Genomic DNA, 22911 nt, shown 5'->3' with positions numbered 1-22911 from the left:
TTTTTAATTATGTCTGACTCTTCATGAATCTGTTTGGGGTTTATTAGTTTTTTGTTTTTTTTTTTTTGACAAAGATACTGGAATGATTTGCCATTTTCTTCTCTAGTTCATTTTACAGAGGAGGAAATTGAGGTAAAGAGGATTAGATGACTTGTCCAGGGTCATACAACTAATAAATATCTGAGGCTAGATTTGAATTAGGCCCAGTGCTCTATCCACTGTACCACCTAACTGCCTAATGACTATAATTTGGGTCTAGCTATTCAACCAATTCTGAAGCTTCTTAATTTTATTCTTGTTCTATTAAGCAGTGACATAAAAACATTACACAGAATATAGATGATCATAAGTACATAGGGGCTGGTCAAAGAATAATAAATAGCATGTGGTTATACAGTTAGTAAATGATAAATCCATGAATTCAAGACTTCTGAATTCTAAGACCATACTACTGACTATGATTTTTCTGCTGATTCTTTTTAAATGATGAGAGACCCCAGAGATATTGAAAAGAGGGGATTGTGTTTAAATTCGAAGAAACCTGAGACCCAGAGAGGTTCAGAGGTTTATCAAGTTGTAATGGCAAAGCTGGGATTTCAACCAATGTCCTTTGAATCAAGGTCTCTTTCCTGTATCATGCTGATAAAGGAGCTGTAGTAACCTGGGCAAGGAATCAAAGAAAGAGCTTCCTCTCGGCAGATAGATGGGCTTTTGGCAATCTCTGGAAGAAATGCCAGGAAATAAAACACTTTCTTCAGCAAAAACCTGGACAAGGGTATTTGTTAAAACAGCACATGTATCATTCTAACTTTTAATAGCCACTGCTACTGTGTGAGATTTTGTTTTTGCTTGATAATTGCATTTTTCTCTTATTATAAAAGAAAATATATAAAAGCATATTATAAAGTATAAAAGTCATAATAATAAAGCATTTATATAGTACCTTAAGGTTTGCAAAGCACTTTGCAAATACTATCTCATTTTATCCTTATAACAACGCTGGAAGGTAGTCACTATTGTTGCTCCCATTTTACAGATGAGAAAAAAAAATACAAAAGTTAAATGACTTGTCTTAGGTCACATGGGTAATGATTGTTGAAGTGTCAAGGCTGGAGTTAGAAAGATTCATCTTCCTGAGTTTAAATCTGATCTCAGACATTTACTAGATGTTTTACCCTGAAGAAGTCACTTAAACCTGTTTGGTTCAGTTTCCTCATCTGTAAACTGAGCCAGAGAAGGAAATAGAAAACCCAATTTTGAAAAAAAAAAAAATCCCAAATGGGGTCCAGAAGAGTCACACATGACTGAAATGACTCAACAGCAACTTCTTTGTTCCAAATCCAACAGTAAATCCATGATGGCACCAAGATGTGTAGTTAAATCACATTATTTACTGATCTCCTACCCCCAGCAAAAACAAAACAAAACAAAATTTCAAATCCTAAAAGTCCTTGTGCTTCCTACTTTATTAAAGTGACATTTCTTTGTTTCTGTTAAACTAGACAAATCCAAAGTACAAGGGAATGAAGCAAATTAGTTTTCTTAGAGACCTGCTTAATTAAAAATGATGAAAAGTAGATCATTCTCTGCTAAGTATTGTACCAATGAATTCTCTATTCACATAAATGCTTTAGTATTCATATTATTTTAGTAAGAAAAACCTTGTACAATACTGGCATAAGGGAAGTCTATTTGTCTGTTCTACATTTCTTTATATTCTTATTTTTATTTAAAAAACAAACACCACCAATGTCCTTGGGACTCCTATATTATTGAGCTTGATTCTTAAGAATGACCCAATGTTTGTTTCCATTAAACTCATAGATAAACTTCTTATTTTAAAACTCAGTTTTTCCGTCCTGTGTCTAGACAGAAATATTTTCCCAGTTTAGCCCCAAAGATAACTGTTTGACCCTTGATCCCCAAAAGTTCGTCCAGTTTAGATCTTGAAAGGGAGGTAAAGAATGGTCCAATGGATTTTTAAAGATTACATGAGTCACCATAGTCTGCTTTGCTAATCAGACAAGCTTCTATATGGAGACAAGGATCCAGAGAAACTCAGTATTCTTTACACACCTTGTTGTATTAGGGTAAAGTTCCCTTTTGAGGATCTTCGCAGTGTAGGAGATAGAATGCTGGACCTGGAATCAAGAGGACCTGAATTCAAATCTGCCCTACCAGCTGGGTAACTCTGGGCAAGTCATGTAACCCTGTTTGCCTCAGTTTCCCCATTTGTAAAATGAGCTTGAGAAGGAAATGATAAATTTGCCAAGAAAATCCCAAATGTGATCATGAAGAATCAGACACAACTGAACAACAACAATTGCAATTCAAATCTCCTTTTATTAACTGTTCTATACCTTGGTGATGAATGCTTCATTTTATCTCAACATTGATTCTGAACAGGTTGTCATTAATAAAAATCTTCAGAGACTTCATTTTATTTATAGAATAAAATTTAATCTCCTTGGTCTGGCATTCAAAAATTCCCCTGATGGTCCCTCTTTTCTTCAGCCTTACTTCATATTACTCCTTTCCCTATACGTTACACTCCAGGAAGACTGTCATGTTCCCTGACCCCTGAACACTATATTACCTTCTATCTGTTATTTTCTCAAACTTTTCCTCCCTTTTTGGCTTAACTTGTTAAATTCCTACCCACATTGGAAAGTTTTTATTAAAGACCATGATCTCATCTAGCACTCCAGGATCCATCAGTAATACTAATAATAACAATACTGATGATGAGAATGATAGCTAAAACAGCACCTACCATGTTCCATGCACTGGACTAAGCACTTTACAAATATTACCTCATTTGATCCTTCAAACAATCCTAGGAGTTAGGTACTATTTTTATCTCCATTTTATATATGAATAAATTGAGGCAAGTGATTTGCCTAAGGTCACACAGCTAGAAAGTATGAGACCAAGTTCCTGATTCCAAGTCCAGAACTCTAGTCCCTGAACACCTTCTCCCCTTGCATTTCATATATCACTTTTGCAGGCAACTCTCTAATGTATTTACATTATATATATATAATTATATATAATATTACATATAAAATGTAATATACATTATATATGTATACATTACATATATGTAAAAGAACATATATATGTATATATACATAATGTATATTACATTTTATACGTAAAAGGACATATTATAGTTATCTTAGTATCCCCTACTCAACTCCATTGATTTCCTCTAAAATCAAACAAAAACTCCTCTTTTTAGTTTCTAATGCCCTAACCTATCTTTCCAATTTCATTAGCCATTATTCTTCTTCTTGCATTCTGTAATCTAGCACTACATCCATGTCTATAATATAGTTCTTCTCATTTCCACCTCATAGAGAAGCCCTCTTTTTTCAAGATGCAGCTCTAGCACCAACTTGTACATGAAAACTTTCATGCTTCCCTCAAATACCTTCCCTCCCAAATGATTCTGTGTGGAACTGTTTTTTATTTATTCTTTCTCTACCTACATATACATAAACTTATATCCCTGTTATCTACTTATTCAGAACTAAGCTTTCTTCCAAGAAGAATTATTTCTTCCAAAGAATTTGTCTCTCTAGTGCCTGCTTCAGTGTTGTTAGGTGCTTAATATCTATTTACTGATCACTTGTTTGTTTTCCTATTTTATTCTTTTTCTAAATTGTAAGATATAGGAGAAAAGAGACAAAAGGTGGATTTAGCACATCCCTTAGCATTCTGCACATTAACATTGCTAAGCACACTACTGCATCAGCACCTCATATTCAATGGGCTTACCTGTGTGTCTTAGATTCACCTCATGATTTGTACAAGTTCTCCATTTGCATCTCTCCTCTATATGGCCTCTAAACTTCCCTCCAACTAGCAATCTTATAACTTTGAGCTTAAATTATAGCAATAGCCTCTTAACCTACATCTCTTCCTACAGTCTTCCCTCCATGAGTCCATTTTGCACACTACTGTCAAAATAATCTCCCTCCAGTTCTGAAAGGAATTGTGTTATTTTCATCTTAAAAGAACCATCAAAGACCACAGCCTACCTTTAAAGAACCAACCTGTCCCAGTGACCCCTCTATTATCAAACTTGATATTTGAGTACTTCAAAAAAGGGTCCCATCCATTTTAGCCACAGGAATCTGTTTGCTGTGTCACATGCATAACTTGCCCATTCTTCCCTACATTCTTCTATTTATGGTTTTATTTTAGGCTCTACCTTATTTAGGTTCCCTTGGATTCCCTTTCTTTCATCCTTAATCTTACTCCAACTTGTTCTTTCTTTTAACACGACTAAACTTGCATCTCAAAAGCTTTCTCTATCCCACTTTGATTATTTGCTTACTCTACATCACTTTAGGTATTCCACATACTATTCTTATTCATACTATTCCATAGAGATGTTTCCCTACCCAACCAGGTTACAAGCTCTTCAGAGCAAGAACCACATGTCCTCCCTTTCTCTCAGCACCTAGAAGAAAAGTTTTCATTTGATAGGGCCTTAACACATGTTTATTCACCAGCTTACAGAAGTGTGATTTCATTTTACCTGCAGAGGATCTTAGGTCAAGTCTGTGCTAAGTCTAGGTAAGTTCTCTAATAGCTGATAAGTCCTTCTCTAAATGGTCTATGGTCAATAGTTAACTATGCGTTATGGCAATGTGTTAATAAGTTAGTGGACATTCACTTTGGATTTTGAGAATTTGTCAATTAAAAAAAATACCACTTTTAATAAAAGGAAAACCTCATGGTGACTGCTGGGGGAATAGCAGTTGCTTTTATTTACGCTCAAATTTGAATCTTTGTTAATTTCAAGTCCTGTGTATGAATAGAAGATAAATTGAGCCCAGGAAGATTGCAAGGTTATTGATCCAGAATTATGAGATTTCAGCATCAAGGAATTTTAATAGAATATAGGATACCAAGGTGATCTCTGTGCCATATTTATCAAATTGCAAAAACCTCTGCAACAAAGCTGTACTAGGGAGAGACAATCTACTTTCCTCCCTTTGATGAATGTGTGCAAGGGGCAGAGAGCAGGAAGGTTGAAAGCAGGACCTGAGTGGGCTGGTTGAAAAGCAAAAAAGAATCACTAAATGAGCATTTGAAGCAGGGGAGTAAAGAGGTTGACTGCTGGGAAGATACAGAAGCAGATGGATACCTGGCATGCAGCAGCCAGAGAGAGGGGGCTTATATAGAATTAGGTCATCCCACAAACACATGAAGCCAAGAAGCTGCAACACAAGCAGGGACGAGACTGACAAAGAATGGCTTAACAAGTGAACCTGCTGTGGAAAGTACTGTAGTTATACTCAAATATGTGAACTATAACAAGACCCAGAATAGCTTCTTTCAAGGATAAAGGTACAGAAACTCTGAAAGTGTCTATCATAACCACCAAAACCTGAAGGAAAAATGCAGTCCTAGAAATTTATTGGAATGAAGGATTTCAACTCATATCATTGAATATATGTTGAGTACAGCATTGCATTAATCTGTCCAAGAGGTATATCATGATTTGCAATGATCCAATATGTGCCCCATGGTTTGTAGCTATTCTCATTTGTAGAGATTTCTTTGAAAAGAATTTTACTTTGAAAAGCAAATTCTAAAATTTACCATTGGTGTAGCTTCTGTGAAATCCATCAAAAGGTCACCTGGTCCCAGGGTAAACACATCTCCTGTGTCAGAGGGACTCTAAAAAGGCAGAAAATATTTCCAGATTAACAATGGCCCAGCATTTTAAAGTATAATATATACTATATTTAATAAGAAAACTATAATTATATTCCACATTTTTCCCATTATAATATTAGTAATGGGAAACAGGACTAGCCAAATATGGTCTAGACTATTTTCAAACATCAAAAAATGTAGCTCAGCTTTTCAGTCAATGTAATTATTGCCTCAGACACTAGTGTGATATTGGGTAAGTCACCAAACCTCTGTCTGCCTCAATTTTCTCATCTGTAAAATGGGGATCATAATAGTACCAATTTCTCATCGTTTTTTTTTTCTTTTTTAAGGATAAAATAAGATATTATTTGCAAAACTCTTTGTAAACCTTAAGGCAGTAATGTAAGTTATAATTTCTCGAGGGCATAATTTTAAAGAATGCAGGATTGTTAATTTTTAAGACCTAGGTTCTAGTCTCATTTCTATTATAAACTAGCTTTGTGATTTTAGGGGAGATAATTTCTCTTGGTCTCCATATTCCCATTTGTATAATGGAGGTGAGGGATGATCTAAATGATATCTCCAATTCTTTTCATTTTTAAGATGCTATGATTCTAAGATTTGACATATCTGGATAATAAAAAGCCATAGATTGTAGAGAAATAGTTAGGTCATATAGTTGAGCCAAATCATGGAAGTGACAAAAATTCATGGAATAATAATGAAAGATTACATACTAGGTATAGTGCTGATTTTTGTATAAGCTCTGGCTATACTCTTCTCTACATTGTGTTGAATCAAAAGGGAAAGAATGACATACTTTCCACTTCTTATCTATATATACTGCAGGTCAGTATAGTCAGTCCTTTGTACATCTCTTTCCCTTCTTGTACTGCACCTTTGCACGGGGAGATAGCTGGGTTTGCCCTTCCAACTTCTGAGGTGTATTGATTTTCTGGGATGCTGGAGATCCTGGTGGTCCTGATGCTGTTGTTGCCATGGCAGCAGCCAGGGCTGGAGGAAGGTCATCTTCATCACTGTGGTTACTGAAAGTACATGAAGCTCTGCTCATTACAACAAAGGGGTTTCCAAAGGAAGGAGATTCAAGAAGGATATGTCTTCACAGGGACTGACCTAGTTATTTTGTTCCCTTAATATTGACCAAGCAGCTTACAATTTTGTTTCCAAATTATTTTTAAAAAAGCTATTTGCTACAAATTATCTCCTAGAGGGAAAGTAAAATGCATTTTTTTTCCATTTTGCATGCTGGCTTAAATTTAGTTTGATATTTTCCACTGCATATAATTCCTTAATAATTGCTAATTTGCTCTTTTAATTATGTTTATCAAAAATAAAGATATATTAAATCCCTTGAACAAAGATTGAAAATTGTTCAGCTATGCACTGACACTCCTGACTACATATGCATGCAAACACACACACACACACACACACACACACACACACACATTTTGGGTATGTGTGTTTTCCTCCAGGATGGCTATAGATTTAGAACAATGAACCTAACACAACCGTGTTAGCACATACAATTTGCTGAAGTTTATGTAACATTCAACCCAGATGTGGATAGTAAAAACAGTTTAAGACCAAAATATGGTGATTCTTTTATAAAATAAGTGATTCTTTATAGAAGTCCATCAAACACTCATGAGGCTTTAAGGTAAAAAAACAAAAACAAAAACCAAAAGCAACCCTCATTTGAGAGAGGCTCTCATTGTCAGAGGTGGAAAGGAGTCTTCCTTCTCTTAATTTTTGCCTTCTGTTTGGTCATCCTGACTCTTCAATGCTGATATTGCTCTGCAAGAGCCACTATGCTTCAAAAAAATTACGGGAATAGGGTAGATCTTTGAAGAGACTCCTTATATAAGATTATACGATTTCTTAACTAAGAAGTTTCCCCCCATACCAGTTTTCTTAGATTGCCTTGAAAAAAAAAAGAATTATCAACATGTTGATTCTTTTAGAAGAGCCAATTCTTCTTTTTTTCATTTTCCCCCCAGAATTTCTTATTTCATCCCTTTGTATCTCCCATGTTCACTAATAGTCACTAATTTTCCTCTACTCACATACTTAAATATTTTTTTAAAATGAAAAATGAAAAAAACAAGTTTCATATTCTTGATAGCAACAGGGCAGTCTCTATTACCAGGAAATCAAATGTTTTAATCATTTTAAACCCTCACTATGGTAAAAGGAAGGCGTCTAAAACCACTCCCACCATATTCCTTGTCATTTTTACCATAACTTATGTGGTAGATATGATATAGGGTGTGTTTGTGTGTAGAAATAATTTATGGAAGGGTATAACCAGTGAGTGGATTAGGATTGGGGATGTGGTTGGAGGGAGGGGAGCATTAAGAGGAAATTTCAATGATGTAGAAACAAAAGGCTACAACAAAACATTTTAAAAAAAATAAAAGGAAAAGAAATAGTTCATAGAATTTTGCTACCCTGTTAAACTTCTGCTTTATGGAATTATTCTTTCTGATGCCATACCAAACCTTCTGTATTTTATGATCTGCTACTCATTCCATTTGCTTAGTTTGCTTTCATCCTGCTCAGTTTGCCCTCTTTTCCTTTGAATTTAGGCATTTACATATCATTTTGAAAATGTGACTTGGTCCAGGCGCTTCTCAGTTACAAATATTCAGATGCTTTACAATCAGGCTTTCTTCTCTAAATTTCAGCAATCTGCCTAAAAGTTCTATATCATCTATTCTGAATCACTTCAGAATATGCAATTCTTCCCATTCCTTCTGTTGTCACTTCATACAGCCTTGAAACTTATCTTTGCTCTCCTACCATTTCCAACACACTAATCCTAACCACCTGATGTTCTCTTCCTATTCAAAGCTTGTCATTTTGTGAAATTTTATCTGATTAATTATGTGTGATGTAATTATGTGGCTTTCTACCTACCCCAGTACAATTTCTTTTCCCACCAGAAAATATAAGGCATATAAGCTTCAAGAGGTCAAGGTCACTTATTATGTATGTGTGAAAATTCAGCACTCACTAAGTAAGCTATGTGAAGATAATCCTGGAAAAATGCATATATTTATCCTGAGGAAAACGGAACCTTAACCAGAATACAATTTTCTTTTTGAACATATGTAGAAAATGGAACCTTACCCAGAATACAATTTTTTTTTGAATATATGTAGAAGAATCAGGCATGGGATTACAAACTATGAAGACCATATATCCTTATTTCTTACCTTGTCTATCTAGTTGTGAAGTATCCCTGGAACTTTGGGAAGTTTGGAGAGTCTAGCTCTGCACTCACAGCTCATAATTTCCCACCATTCTTTCTAATACACCAGCTCTGACTACTGTAGTGAGCGGCATCAATGTACTACTATATATGTTATTTATATTGTGAAAGGGAACAGCAAGAATTAGATAACATGATCCTGCATGAATATCCATGGAAAATTATAAAAACAAAAGAAGTTTTCCAACATCTTGGAGTTACTTTCTGCTAACAGAAAAGCTGTCTCTTCCTTAAGGATTAGCCTACATGGCTTCAGGAAGTTACTCCAGAAAAAAAAATTTACATAGAGAAAACAAAAGAAATTACCCTAAACTCTTTCTCACTTAATTTATCATCCTCTATTTTCAGACAAACATGGGGAGGGATAGTATAGAAAAGATAGAGGGATTGAGATCTGTAACAATGGAGGAAAGATCCACTCTGATATAATCATAAATCTTTTAAAATATGACCTGAAAACAAATACTGTACAAAATATGAAAGTTCCCTCTCCTCTCCAATCCATTTAGAAGAGGAAAATATTACCCAATAGCAACATCTGAAATTTTATGAAGATGGGAAGGAGGGAGGAATATTACATGTACATATTGTTCCCTTAATTTTTGTTACTGTTATATATCAATGAGAGGTAGTATGGAGTATTGAATAGATACCTGGTATTTGATCCAGAAAGAGTTGGTTTTAAGTTCTATATCTGATATAAATTGGTTATGATCAGTATTCCCTAGACAACTCTCTGAGACTATAGAGTCTGGCTTTGCTGGTATAAAAATACCCAGAATGCATAGCACCACATGCTTTGGAAGGAGGCTGTATATTCTGTATATTTCTGTGCCTGAAAATTAGACTACAACTCTAAGTTTTAGATAAAGTGCCAACTTGCATTGGTGAAGCAAATTTCCTCATACAGGAGTTCCCTGTATCAGTAAGTCTAGTTCCTCCCTCTGATAGACCAACAAAGCTTCCATGAAAATGAAATCTCTTGAACTGTAATGGTGTTTCTGAGAATTAGTGAGAAAAAAGTGAATAGAGAGATGGCTTTGGAGGCAGGAAGACCTTAGTTCAAATTCTGTCTGAAAATGCAACTCTGGAAAAGTTCCTTTCTTAGTGCCTCAGCGTCTCAGACAATTCTCTAAGGTTGTCAATGGCAGCATAGGAATCAATCAGCATTACATTAGTTTTTTTTTTTTTTTTTAAGAGTTAGTTCCAAAGAAATAAAAATCTTCTTTCCTCCTTTTCTTCCTTCTTCCTTTTCACCTCCCCCCCATACCCTAAAACTTGCAGTGTAGAACTCACAAACTGTATTGTCTTGTTAATTTTCTCACTCGTGGGGGTTTAATTTCTTGCTTCTCTTGCTTTTCTGTAGTTGGTTGGGTAGTTTCTACTTTTATAGAAGGAACAGGGCTTCTGGAGAGAGAAAAAAACGCATATGGTAATATTTGTGTTTTACTTATTATTTTCCCAACTAAGTCACACCTGAATATCCTAATTTACTTTGTGGATTAGAAATTTCATTTGCTTTATAAAATGTTAATTCAGGTACTATTGGGTGTTTGTCTTAATATCTATCTCCAGTGTCTAGCACAGTAACTTAAACATAGTACATATTTAATAAATGTTTGATTAACAAATGGAATTTATTTCCCTTCCTTGTTTACTGATTGTATACATTTATTTATTTAGAATGTAAAAATTTGTTTTGATTAAATCAACACCCAAATAACTACTTTGGGATGTAGTTTATTGTTTAGCAGCAATGAGGAATATAACCTTAAACTTTTATAGTGTAAACTTTGACTTGTATCCATTTATATAACATATCCAAAATAAACTAAATGCACAATTTAAACTCCAAATGGAGAATAAAAAACAGACCAAGGTTCTTCTTGAAAGTTATGTATCCATTCCACATCCACTCAAAAAGCAAACTGTATTTTTAATATAGTCCCATTTCCTCCCTAATTCCAAGGGATGTAAATGTCTATTATTTTATCATTGTTCAACTGTTTTTCAGTTAGGTACAACTTTTTGTGACTCTATTTGAAGTTTTCTTGGCAAATATACAGAAGTGGTTTGCCATTTCCTTCTCCAGCTCATTTTACAGATGAGGAAACTGAGGTAAATAAGATAAGTGACTTGTCCAAAGTCACACATATTCTCAGATGTATGAGTCTTCCTGACTCCAGACTTAGCACTCTTTCTACAGTGCCATCTAACTGCTCTAATTGCCTGTTATGAGCACCCATAATAGGAAATTTTTTCCTAATTCTGTTAAGGATGCTATGATCTTGACAATCATCCTATTTCATAATCTGGAAATAATTTTTTGTCTTTTCCTTCCCCCTCAAACCGGATGAAAAATCTTGTTTATTTTATTTTCTTATCACCCCCAGTAGTCCCCTTGGGACTCACTTGTCTCCTCCCCCCCACTTCCACACATATACACCTCCTAATGTAAAATTCAGGCCTTCATTACTTCTCACCTGCTCTATTATAATAACTTACTAATTGATCTCTGTTCTTCTGATCTTTTCTTCTCTCTAATCCATTCTCTGCATAGTTGCCAAATTGATATTCCTAAAACACAGATTAGACCCTGTAAACCTGCCTTACTCAAAGGTTTGAATGGCTTCCTATTGACTTTAGGATAATCAGATTCAGTCTGATTATCCACAATCCACCTATCTTTCTAGAAACTTTATAACAATAATAGAACAAGAAAAGCCCTTATAAATCATTTAGTCCTATTTTCTCATACTACAGGCAGGAAAATTTAAGCTCAGAGAATGATTTGCCTAAGGTCACTCAGAAACTCTACTAAACATAGAACACCAGAGCTAGTACCCTTTCTATTGTATCATGCAAGCTTTCATGTACTAACTTATCCAATCAATGTAGCCTACTTTTTGTTTCCTATAAACAACATTCCATCTCCTAACTCAGCCTTTGCACAGGGGGATATCTCATTCTCCTTCCTCCATGTCTAAAATATATTTTCTCTTCCTCCTCTTTATTATTGACTCTTAGAATCCCTATCTTCCTTCACAGTTCTTGGCACAAAATATGTATTTAATAAACATTTTTTGATTAGATGCTGCCTAGATATTCCATGGGATAGATAAGTCTGGGACTTAAATGGAACATTCAAAGAGGTAGAGGAAGATTAGGGTGAGAGTAGGGTCATAAAAATCCAGAGAAGAGAAAGTATTCAGGAGAAGAAGGTGATTGACAGTGTGCAAGGCTAAAAAGAAGGCAAAAAGTATGAGAATTGAGAAAAGATTAGATTTGGCAATTTCGAGGCCACTGGTAATGTTAGATAGAATAGTTTCAGTTGAATGATGAAGCCAGAAATCAGACTATAGTGGATTTAGAAGAGAATGAGAGGAGAGGAAGTAGAAGCACTAATTGTAAATGGCTTTCTCAGGAATTTGCCCATAAAAGGGAAGAGAGATACAGGAAAATAGCCAGTGATTCTAATCCTTGGAAAGACAGATGAAAACAGGGGAAATAAAGGAAGGGAGTATGGCAACAAGGTGAAAAACAGATTTGATGAGTGAAGATTATGACTCATAGTTCTAAGGAGTTCAGGGAGTTCAGTTTGGAGGGTGGAGGAACAATGATTAGGGTAAAGATGAAGGTGGGGATCCCTGAGAATTCCCACTTTAGTAGATGATCACCTCTCAGACATGAGATTCTACTTATCCTTTATCTGAACCCGATGAAATTTGCTTTCCCAAAAATTTTTTTTCATATTGTGTTCAGCTTTTCTCTCCTTCTAATATGTCATCTTCCTCCAAGTTCCCATTATTTCTAATTAAGAATCCAATTCTTTCTTATTGTTCAGAACCAGGTCCAGAATAGAGGCTAGTTTTGTTTCTTTCTGTACCTTTGGAAGGATTTAATTATCAAAGTTTAAACCAATAATCCATAAGCTGCTCTGTTTTTACTAGTAAGAGCTTCATTAACTGTTGTATCACTGAAATCCCCTGTAAGCAATATCTCATACCTCTACTACAGACTTTTGCTTTGCTTCCTAAATTCCTTATAAATTTCTTCATTCTGTCAATGCAGTAATAGTATAATACCAGGACAATGTAAGTTCTTTTTTCTCCCTCTGATGATATTCTGGGATACTCTCATCAATTTGGTCCTTAAGGTCTAATACCTTCAACCTATTTTATTCTTTGAGCAATATTATTTTTTAAAGTCTTCCAGCAACTCCTGGAGGGAATGAAATAGTAAAAGGATTCATCTAGTCCTCTACTCACCCCCCATTTCCATCCTGTGAACAGAGAACTAAAATTCTACCTTGACTAACAGATCTTTGTAGGATAGGATTGACATACTTTGTCCCTCATCCCCAACTTGCTGAACCAATTATAAATCATTTATTTATACAAGGATGTCCTAGTTACTAAAGAAAATCTTTAGAGAGCCAACAACTATATTCAGATTTGGAGTGAAAGTGAATGAAGATGCCTGTTCAGACTAGAACAACCAGTTGGGTACCTTGATACTTAATATATAGGATCCAACCTATATCCAACCTACTTAATATGTAGGATCCAACCAATATGTCCCATTGACAAAAGAAAACAAAACAGGCTCTACTCCAGCATCTGGGTATAGTACAGGCTACAAAAACTATCAGGTGAGTGCAAGGAAGAAGAGAAGAGTAGTAACAAGTGGTGATTCCTTGCTTAGAGGTGCATTTTTCAATATGATAACAACAGTGGAGTTTGGCCCTCTTTCAGGGCAGACTTAAGAGACAATTTCTGAAGGCAAATTAAAATGGGTAATAACTACTCACTTGTGGGAATTCATATAGCCACAATTGACAATGCTGGAGAGGAGTCTAAAAAACATTGTCAACAATTAAAATGTCATAGGCAAGAAACTGAAGACTATAGGGGAAAAAAGGCTATATTTTTCTCACTGTGGTCCATTGAAGAAGGGATACAAAAGAGAAAAATTGAGAGATAAATTGTTTGAGAAGGTAATATGAGAATGCAATTTTCACTTTAGAAACCTGGTTTAAAAAACAGGATGTTTCAAAAATCTCAGGGCAATATATTCTTTAATGGCTAAGGCTTTGGAGATTCCCTGCATAGGAAGGTCAGATTCTTGGCTAGAGATGAATATACCTAACAACTACTGGTAAAACTGCATTTTCTAGGTGTCTTACAAATCTAAGAAAATGGAGTTTTAAGAATTAAAAATGAGGGTAAGAAAGGAGACTGCATAGGAATATCCCCTTAGTTTGGGCAGTAGAGAGAAGAGCTACAAAGAAGGAAAACCAGCACATATGAAATACTCAGAAGATCACTTATTGTTGTTCAGTCATTTCAGTCATGTCTGAGTCTTTGTGTCCCTATTTGGGGTTTCTTGGGAAGATTATGGAGTGGTTTACCATTTTCTTCTCTTACAGATAGGGAAACTGAGGCAAACAGGATTAGACAACTTACCCAGGATCACACATCTAATAAATGTCTAAGGCCAGATTTGAATTCAGGGAAATGAATCTTCCTGACTCCAGGCTTGGCACTCCCTCCATTTACCCACCCAACTGCTCTACCCAGAAATTCACAAGAAGCAAAATTCAAGAAAGGAGATTGTAGTAAAAACCCATAGTCTTAAACATCTATATATTCATGCTCAAGTGTTTAGGCTCAATGATTTCACATCAGGCTGTGCTCCTCTAGACCTCCTCATCATTACCCAGAAACTTTTTCATTGTGGAAGATCACTTCAGCCCCAGAATTCACCCCTCTTAAGTATTCTTCCCTATAGTCCCTCCTTCTATTTGGATGGCTCCTCCCAGAATCTTCATTTAAAGAGAGTGTCAGGTTAGTTGAATTTCTCACAAGACTACACTCCAGACTTTCCCATCATGGCTTAAAGCTGGTAACCTTCTCTCTTCATCTCTTCCCCCTTCAGCTTCCTTTTATAATTATCCCTTCCATGTCATAGGGGTTAGGGATATGATGCCCTTGCAATTTAGAAAATCGATGTAAAATATTTTGGTCCTCTCTTTGAACCAGAGAAGAAGTCTGATTTTTTTCTTTTCATTTTATGGGGTTTTTATAATACCTTGTTGAAAAATTTGGGCTAAATGTTTGGTTATAGACACCATGGTATCTGCTGACTTTTGCTTGTCATATGCATCTGTCTCAAAATTCCCCCCAAAATTCCATTTAATTTCTTATGCCCAATCTGGACATATTGAAACCATGATGGGGAAAGTCATGATGTGTAAGGGATAACTGTATATATTTTCTTTACTCAGTAGAAGCTCCTTGAAGGTAGGAATCATCTCTTTTTGCTCATGTTTATATTACTAATGCTTAGCACGGTGCCTAGAAGTACATAGAAAGTACTTGATAATTGCTTATTGAGGAAACCAACAATTGGAATTGGAAGAACTAATGAAAAGAGGCAAATTTGATCTCATAGATATCAATGAAACTTGGTGGGATAAAAATCTATGATTATACTAAAAGCTGCACATTCCGAAAAATGCTAGGCTGATAAATCAAGAGCTAGAATTAAGGTTCCCGGGAGCAATAGCAATAATTTCAGATATGTAGATGATGGTCTGATGGTAGAAAGTGAAGAGAAATTTAAAAAGATGAGGGTGAAAGAGGAGAGTGGAAAAGCTGACCTGAAGTTTAATAAAAAAAACAATTAAGATCTTGGCAACTAGTCCCATCACATTCTGGCAAATAGAGGAAGAAGAAATAGAAGAAAAGTCAGATTTTATATTCTTGGGTTTAAAGATCACTGCACTTGTCAATTGCAGTCATGAAATTAAAAGACACTTGCTCTTTGAAAGGAATGACAAATTGGGCAGCATACTAAAAAGCAGAAATATCATCTTGCCAAGAAAGGTCCATATAGTCAAAGGTATGGTTTTCTTCTAGTAATGTATGATTGAGAGTTAGAATTTAAAGAAAGCTGAGTATCACAGAATCAATGCTTTTGAATTGTGGTGCTGATTAAGACTTTTGGGAGTCCTTCAGACAGTGAGGAGAACAAATCAGTCAATACTTAAAGAAATCAATTCAGATTATTCACTGGAAGGTCAAATATTGAAACTGAAGCTTAAATATTTTGGCTATATAATGAGCAGATGAGGCTCATTGGAAAAGACTCTGACTTTGGGAAAGATTGAAGACAAAAGGAAAAAGAGGTAGCAGAGGATGAGATGGACAGATAGTGTCATGGAAACAATGAACATAAACTTGGACAGACTGCAAGAACTAGTGGAGGATAAAAGTGTCTGGTGTGCTATAGTCCATGGGATCACAAAGAGTCAGGCACAACTGAACAACCATGGCTCTATTATTCAAAAGAAACAAGATAAAGACAATTCCAGAGGACTTATTATGTTTAAAAATGTCATCCATATCCAGAAGAAAAACTGATGAACTATGAATGCAGATAAAAGCATACTTTTTCCTTATTTTTCTTGTTTTTCTTTTTTGGTCTGTTTTCTTTAACAACATGATTAACATGAAAATATGTTCTGTATGACTGCAAGTTTATATTAAATTGCTTGCCTTTTCAATGCGGGGAGGGGAGGAAAGGAGAGAAAGAATTTGGAATTCAGAACAAATGTTAAAAATTGTTTTTATATGTAACTGGAAGAAAATAAAGTACTAACTTTTTCAAAAAGGATAGATAAGAGGGCAGATAGAATAGCAACTGTTAATTAAGAAGGTATAATCCTGTGAGGGAATCCACAAAATTGATGAGGAAGTATGACAGAGAGTATTTGAGTAAAAGTCAAATGGCCAATGAAACAATAGTGAATATTGGAATATACATTACACACCACTTGACATAAAGAACTAATAGATCAGGAATTTGTGATATAATATTGATAGAGGTAAGGGGACTTCAATGATTCAAACCAATAATGCAAACATATGTTAGTTTTTTCTCTCTCTCTCTCTCTCTCCAATTTCTCCCTTTTCTTCTTTTATAACTTCTTGAAATATCTTTATAATTTACCTCTTCAAAGGTAGAGGAATCAACAAGGGGAGATTCTCATCTAGATCTGATTTTTATTAAGAGGGAGATCTTGGTTGTTGCAGTAGAAATGATGAGAAACTGCAGGGGATAGGATATGCAGTGGGGAAGAGTGAATTTTCTATTTATGAGTTTATGATAGAGAAGGAAAGGAAATCCAAGCTTATTTTGACTGTGGTATTTGATACCACAGACTTTGAGAAAGTAGATTTCATATGGAAAAATCAGGTAAACTCTCATAGACTAAAATATAAATAGGAAGGTCAGCCCCAATAGGAATGGGCAGTGATCAAAAGTGAAACCTGGAAGACACAAAGAGTAACAATTTCAATTATTAGGAAAAAAAAATCTCTGAAAAAGCTAATGTGAATATGCAGGGAACTCACCAAACAATTTAGATTTACAAAAGAAATTCTAAGATGATGGAAGCAAACTCAGAAAACAGAGGATGACAATAAGGCCACAGAGAAGGAGTTGTATCTCAACTCTTATTTATGTCTGTTTTCTTGACAAAGAGAATTACTTTTGTACTTTGGTCAATCAGGAAATGTTTGGGGCACCTGGAATTAGGAATGGAGAAGAGCAAAAGGGAGGATTGATTTAGAACAAGTAATAGAAGAGTGCTGAGGGAAGATTCCTCTTCCTTTGTGATTCTGCCTAGGTATGGCCCAGTCAGGAAATTAAGAACTGAGCAACGAGTTCAAGATGGAGAAGAAATAACTATGTTTAAAAAAGGATCTCAGGATAAATTTGGAATGGTTGGTTGTTTGGGGAAAAAAACTAAGACTGATGATTCTAATGTCTATTCCACATACCTGGAATGCTCTCTCTCTTCATCTCTACCTCATGATTTCTGGCTTCCTTCAAGCCCCAATTAAAATTTCACTTTTTACAGCTATCATTTCCTGGTCCTATTTAATTCTAGTGCCTTCCCTCTGTTGATAATAACATTTTTTTTTTTTTTTTGTATATAGCTTGTTTGTGCACAATTGTTTATATGTTGTCACCCTCAATAAACTGTGAACTTCTGAGAGCAGGGTCTTATCTTTTGCCTTTCTTTGTGTCCTCAAGACTTAGCACAGTGCTTAGCATGTAGTAAACACAAATGTTTACTTACTGATTGTCATTTTGCAAGTGCATATTCACTATCATTCAAAGAACAATCTATTTCCCTATGAATTAATCCATAATATTACACTGTAATTTTCAAAGCAGTTGTCTGCTGAAGCCATCAGTTCTTCCCTTTAGTTAAGTAGAAGTCAGTTGTTGACTATATTTCAAGTTTTTGTCTGAAGCAGAGGAACTTTAACTATTTGAAAATCCATAAGTCAGAAATTTCCTTGTAACCTTCCTCTTCACAGCCATTGGCTAATGCCAATCACATAACCTGAATCTATTTTTCAAGCCCACCGCAATTATCCAATTTATTTTATATGACTCGGATTTCTATCACAGAATTCTAAGAATGAAGCCTTCACTATAGTTGCATTTTTGGTCTATGAATTTGAGAATTAAATTCCTCTAGAAGACAATTAGAACATAGGTAAATTCTATCTTAAAGGAGAAAAGAATGGGGAAAGAGAATCAGTGAACAATTTGAGCAATGGCTAGGCATTATGGGAATTTTTTCTGTTCTATATCATCCTGGCTAACCCCACTTACCAGGTCATATTTACATCTTAAGCTTTCTCAAGGTTAAAATAATATTCCTTATGGTAGAGTTAATCATGGCTATTACTGCTAATACTAATGATCAATAGTGTACTTTAAATCACTGAGCTAGAGTTGTTTCCTACATTCTTTGAACTAAAATTGTTGCAATTTTATTTCTTTCCCTATTTATTTTTTTAAAAATTTATCTATTTTATTTTAATTTATGGAATAAAACAAGCATTTTCATAACAGTATAATTTTAAAAAGATAATTGCACATGAAACTGCAAATCTATTATGTACAATTTGCTTTTTAAAATAAATATATAATAAAGTTATCATGTAAATTTCTTTCTTTTCCCACTCTAGAGATGGATACCATTAGGCATAAAGGTGTATTTATATGTATGTATGTATATATGCAAAATCATTCTACAAATAGTTGTATTTATCAGTTCTTTCTCTGAATGCATATAGTATTTTCACAGGTCCTTTGTAGTTAATTTGGGTATTGATAATAATCAAAATGAGTTATTTGCTTAAAGTTGTTCTTAAAACAGTATTGCTGTTACTATACACACTGATTTTCCAAAGGAAATATAATTTTGTTTACAGAAGAATGCTGAAGCTATATTGTAGGTTAAGTGGTTCATTTAATGGGTTCTCCCCCTGCCCCTTCAACTAAGAAGCAACAGACCTTACATTAGGGTCCTGAAGAGTGGATTTCTTATTGACATTTGCAAAATCCGGCTCCTCTTTCACAACCTATTAAAGAAAAGAAACAGTTTAGTTTTCTACGTGTGAAAATATTATAATGGCTAAGAAAGTTGACATAAATGTACCCTAAGTTTTAAGACAATATATGAAAAAAGCAATTAAAAGCAATTGTTCAGCAATTATCAAGTTCCTATTATGTTCCAGGCACTGTGATGAGTACCTTCCAGACATGGAGACAGCAAAGGCAGAGTTGTGAATGGAGCTTAATGTCCAAAGAACACTAAGAAAGCTAATTTGGTTAGAATATATATGAAAGCTTAATAAGGCATAAAAGGCAGTTGATACTTGTCTATAAATGGCTAAATGCCAAACTGAAGAATCTGTATTTAACCCTGGAGATAATAGGGAGCCAGTAGAGTTTATTGAGTAGAGGAGTGACATGGTCAGTACTGCACTTTAGAAAAATTACTTTGGCTGTTGTATGTAGGAAAGGTTGTGGAAAGGGAGGAGGATGAGGGAGGAGAGATTCCAGGCAAGAGGTGGTGGCCATGTCGCAGATGTTGAGATTTTGCAATTGATTGAGTATGTGCAATGAAAGTGATTAAGGACTCTGGCCTTTATAGGAATAAAATTAATATTGTGAGAAACTTTTCTTGACATCCATTTGTGAGTCCTGAAAGAGGAAAAGACTAGCATCTAATAAATGTTTGATTATTTTTGCCAATATGAGGTTATCACAGAAATATTACATGGGAATCATTTGACCAACGAGAATACTGAGGACCAGAGAAGGGAAGGCATTTGCCTTTGCTCACACATCCACCATATGTCAGATGCTGCAGTTGAATCCAGGACCTTGTGACTATTAGGACAACGCCTGTTTCACACTGTCCCTCCTAGCACAGAAACCCAAATCCAAAAGGAAGAGTAAAAAAACCCACTTGGATCACTAGTTTCTTTCTCCGCTCAACATTCTATCAAAGGGCATTAGATTAATCCTTTGTATTTTATCTCCTTTCTCTGGTCAGAGCTTCCATTGATGTTGGTGTTAACCAACCATTACAGAACCACAGAATCCCAGGAGTTAGACAGGTCCTACAAAGAGAGTTCTTCTAGTTCAATCTGAACAGAAATCCTTTCTATAATATTGTTCTGAACTAGAGATTCCACTGTCTCTCAGTCCATCCTTGCTTTGGCTCTTTAAATGGATTTTCAAAGTAGATTTTATTTATTTATTTATTTATTTGAGGTAATTGGGGTTAAGTGATTTGCTCAGGATCACATAACTAGTGTCTGAGACTGAATTTGAACTCAGGTCATTCTGACCCCAAAGCCAGTGCTCTATCCACTGTATCTATCATCTAGCTGCCCCTCAAAGAAGGTTTTTTTGATTTGTTTGTTTTTTGTTTTTTGAAAAAGCATTTATCTGGTGAATGATGCTAGGCCAATCTGGTCATCTTTTTCAGTTTTAATTATTTTAACTTAGAACTGGAAAGGCCTTTAGAAGTTATCTCCAGAAATTCTTAACCTAGAGGTCCATGAACTTGAGTTTAATAATATTTTGATAACTGCATTTCATTCTTAATCAATTTTCTTTGTAATCATACATCTTTTATTTTAGGCATTTAAATTGTTATTTTGAAAAGGAGTTCATAGGTTTTTTTTTTTAATCAGACTGCTACCTAAGAGATCTATGACTTATGTAAGAGGATTAAGGACCCCCAAAGTCATGATTTTTTAAAAATCATTTTACAGATGAGAAAATTATAACCCAGAAAGGTTGACTTGGCTGAGGTCAAGAAGATAGAAAGAAACATAGCCAGTATTTGAACCCAGGACCTTTGATTCAAAATTCAGTGCTTTCTTATGGGGATGAGAAAATCATTGCCTCTTTTATGGGTTTACTACTTGCAAGGAAAGTCCTTTTAAAACTTCAAATGCCATACATATGTGAATTTTTGTTATTTTGAGAAAGGAGTACAGAATAAATATGGGAAACAAGTCTTTTTTTTTTTCTCTCCCTCTCACTTTCCTCCTCACCACTGACAAGATAAAGATAAGGCCTTGTAACAAATCTTCATAGTAAAGTAAAGCAAATGGGATAATTTAAAGTTCTTGTCTTTATCTTTGATGTTATACTAGGCCTTCCATCAGTCTAAGTAGAGTGTACAGCACACAGTAGGTACTTAACTATGTTTGTGGATGAGAGCAATCAGCAATATAGTAAGAAAGTAATAATGCTTAAAGTATCTGGGGTAAAATTCAGGTTGATTATATCAAGACAATAAGGGCCTGAAGGTAGAATTCATTTAAAAATTAATAACCTTTAATAACTCCTCAAGGCTACATTCTCTATTTCATGACCTCCCTAGACTTTCCATTTTAGCACTGCTCAGTGCTCTGGTCCTGTCCTCTCCCAGGTACCTACAATCTCTAATCATCATCTATCTTTAAAGAAAGATAAGGAAGTAAGCAGATAATGCAATCTATGTTGTGTTTTGGAATCCATATAATGTTGTGAAACAGATTTTTTTTTTTTTGGGGGGGGGGAAATGATTCAAAGCAAAGTTTCCTCAGCATACAAAGATCATAGAATCATAGATTTAAATCTGGAAACTTAGAGCTTGAGTCCCACTCCCTCATTTTACATATTCGGCACAAAGAGATTAAATGATTTGTCTAGGTTCATATAGCTAGTAAATATTTGAAGTAGGATTTAAATCAAAGTCTTCCTGGTGCTAACTCAATGCCCCATACACTATATAATGTTTCCTCAAAGGGGGCAGTGATGATATAAGAGTTATTTCTCTCCTAAATTAAAACAATCAAACAAACAACTGCAAAAGAATTGAAAATGAATGTTGCAACAAATAAGCTTGCCTCAATGAAGATATGAGAAGATGCTTTTTCTCCACATTGGAATGAAGGTTGATTTGAGAATGAGGCAAGGATTTCATAAGGTCTTTTAAGAAATGGAATGGAAATTGCAGAAAAATATGAGGTGATAAATTCTGAGTGGGAAAGAACCCCAAAGGCCATTGAATCCAATCTTCTCATTACCCTTACGAAGGAGGAAAAGAGGTCCAGAGATTTTGCATGACCTGCCCATAATCTACCAAGAAGAGTCTGAGGCAAGATTCATACCCAGGGATCTCCCCAATCATGATGACCTTTAGGAATGAAAGGTCATAAAAAGGAAAGGCCACATATTGGTTGGTCAGTTCTAGTGTTTCAGTGTATTATCTCCTGAAACTGGTCAGAAAATAAGCATCTTTCTTGGATGTAAAGGCCAAGTCTGAAGGATAGGTCCAGAGGTAACTACTCTATAAAAGAAAGAGTGGTATGAGACTATGCCCCTAAAATGGCAGGCAGAGAGTTAATGGAAAAGGACACTATGGAGGAAGTAAACATAGCTGTAACTAAAATGGTATTGAGGCTTCCATGGGCTCATACAACTGCAAGTCTGAAAATAAATCAGGCCATTCTCTAAGTCCCCCCAAATGTGAACTCCTTGGGCAGAAAGAGAAGGCACTGAAGCTTCTG

At 35.1% G+C, this 22911-nt stretch overlaps 1 protein-coding gene across 7 annotated transcripts in view; it reads right to left on the bottom strand.

Moving 5' to 3' along the window:
* The window catches only part of EPB41L4B (erythrocyte membrane protein band 4.1 like 4B), a 237269-nt gene that overhangs the window by 23337 nt on the left and 191021 nt on the right, over positions 1-22911 (bottom strand). For 5 of the 7 annotated variants that reach the window (XR_004234294.1, XM_031969236.1, XM_031969248.1 and 2 more), the window contains 4 exons: positions 19349-19416; positions 10265-10375; positions 6572-6719; positions 5617-5694 (listed from right to left, as the gene is read on the bottom strand). Coding sequence is in view for 6 of the 7 variants with exons in the window: in XM_031969236.1 (XP_031825096.1) it covers positions 5617-5694; positions 6572-6719; positions 10265-10375; positions 19349-19416 (405 nt within the window). In the remaining variant the exon portion in view is untranslated. The remainder of the gene's footprint in view (positions 1-5616; positions 5695-6571; positions 6720-10264; positions 10376-19348; positions 19417-22911) is intronic. The other 2 variants (XM_031969255.1, XM_031969281.1) reach the window with 1 other exon arrangement.

This window comes from Sarcophilus harrisii, chromosome 1 (assembly GCF_902635505.1).
Source record: "Sarcophilus harrisii chromosome 1, mSarHar1.11, whole genome shotgun sequence".
NCBI lineage: Eukaryota > Metazoa > Chordata > Mammalia > Dasyuromorphia > Dasyuridae > Sarcophilus > Sarcophilus harrisii.
This window is presented reverse-complemented; position numbering and strand designations above follow the sequence as displayed.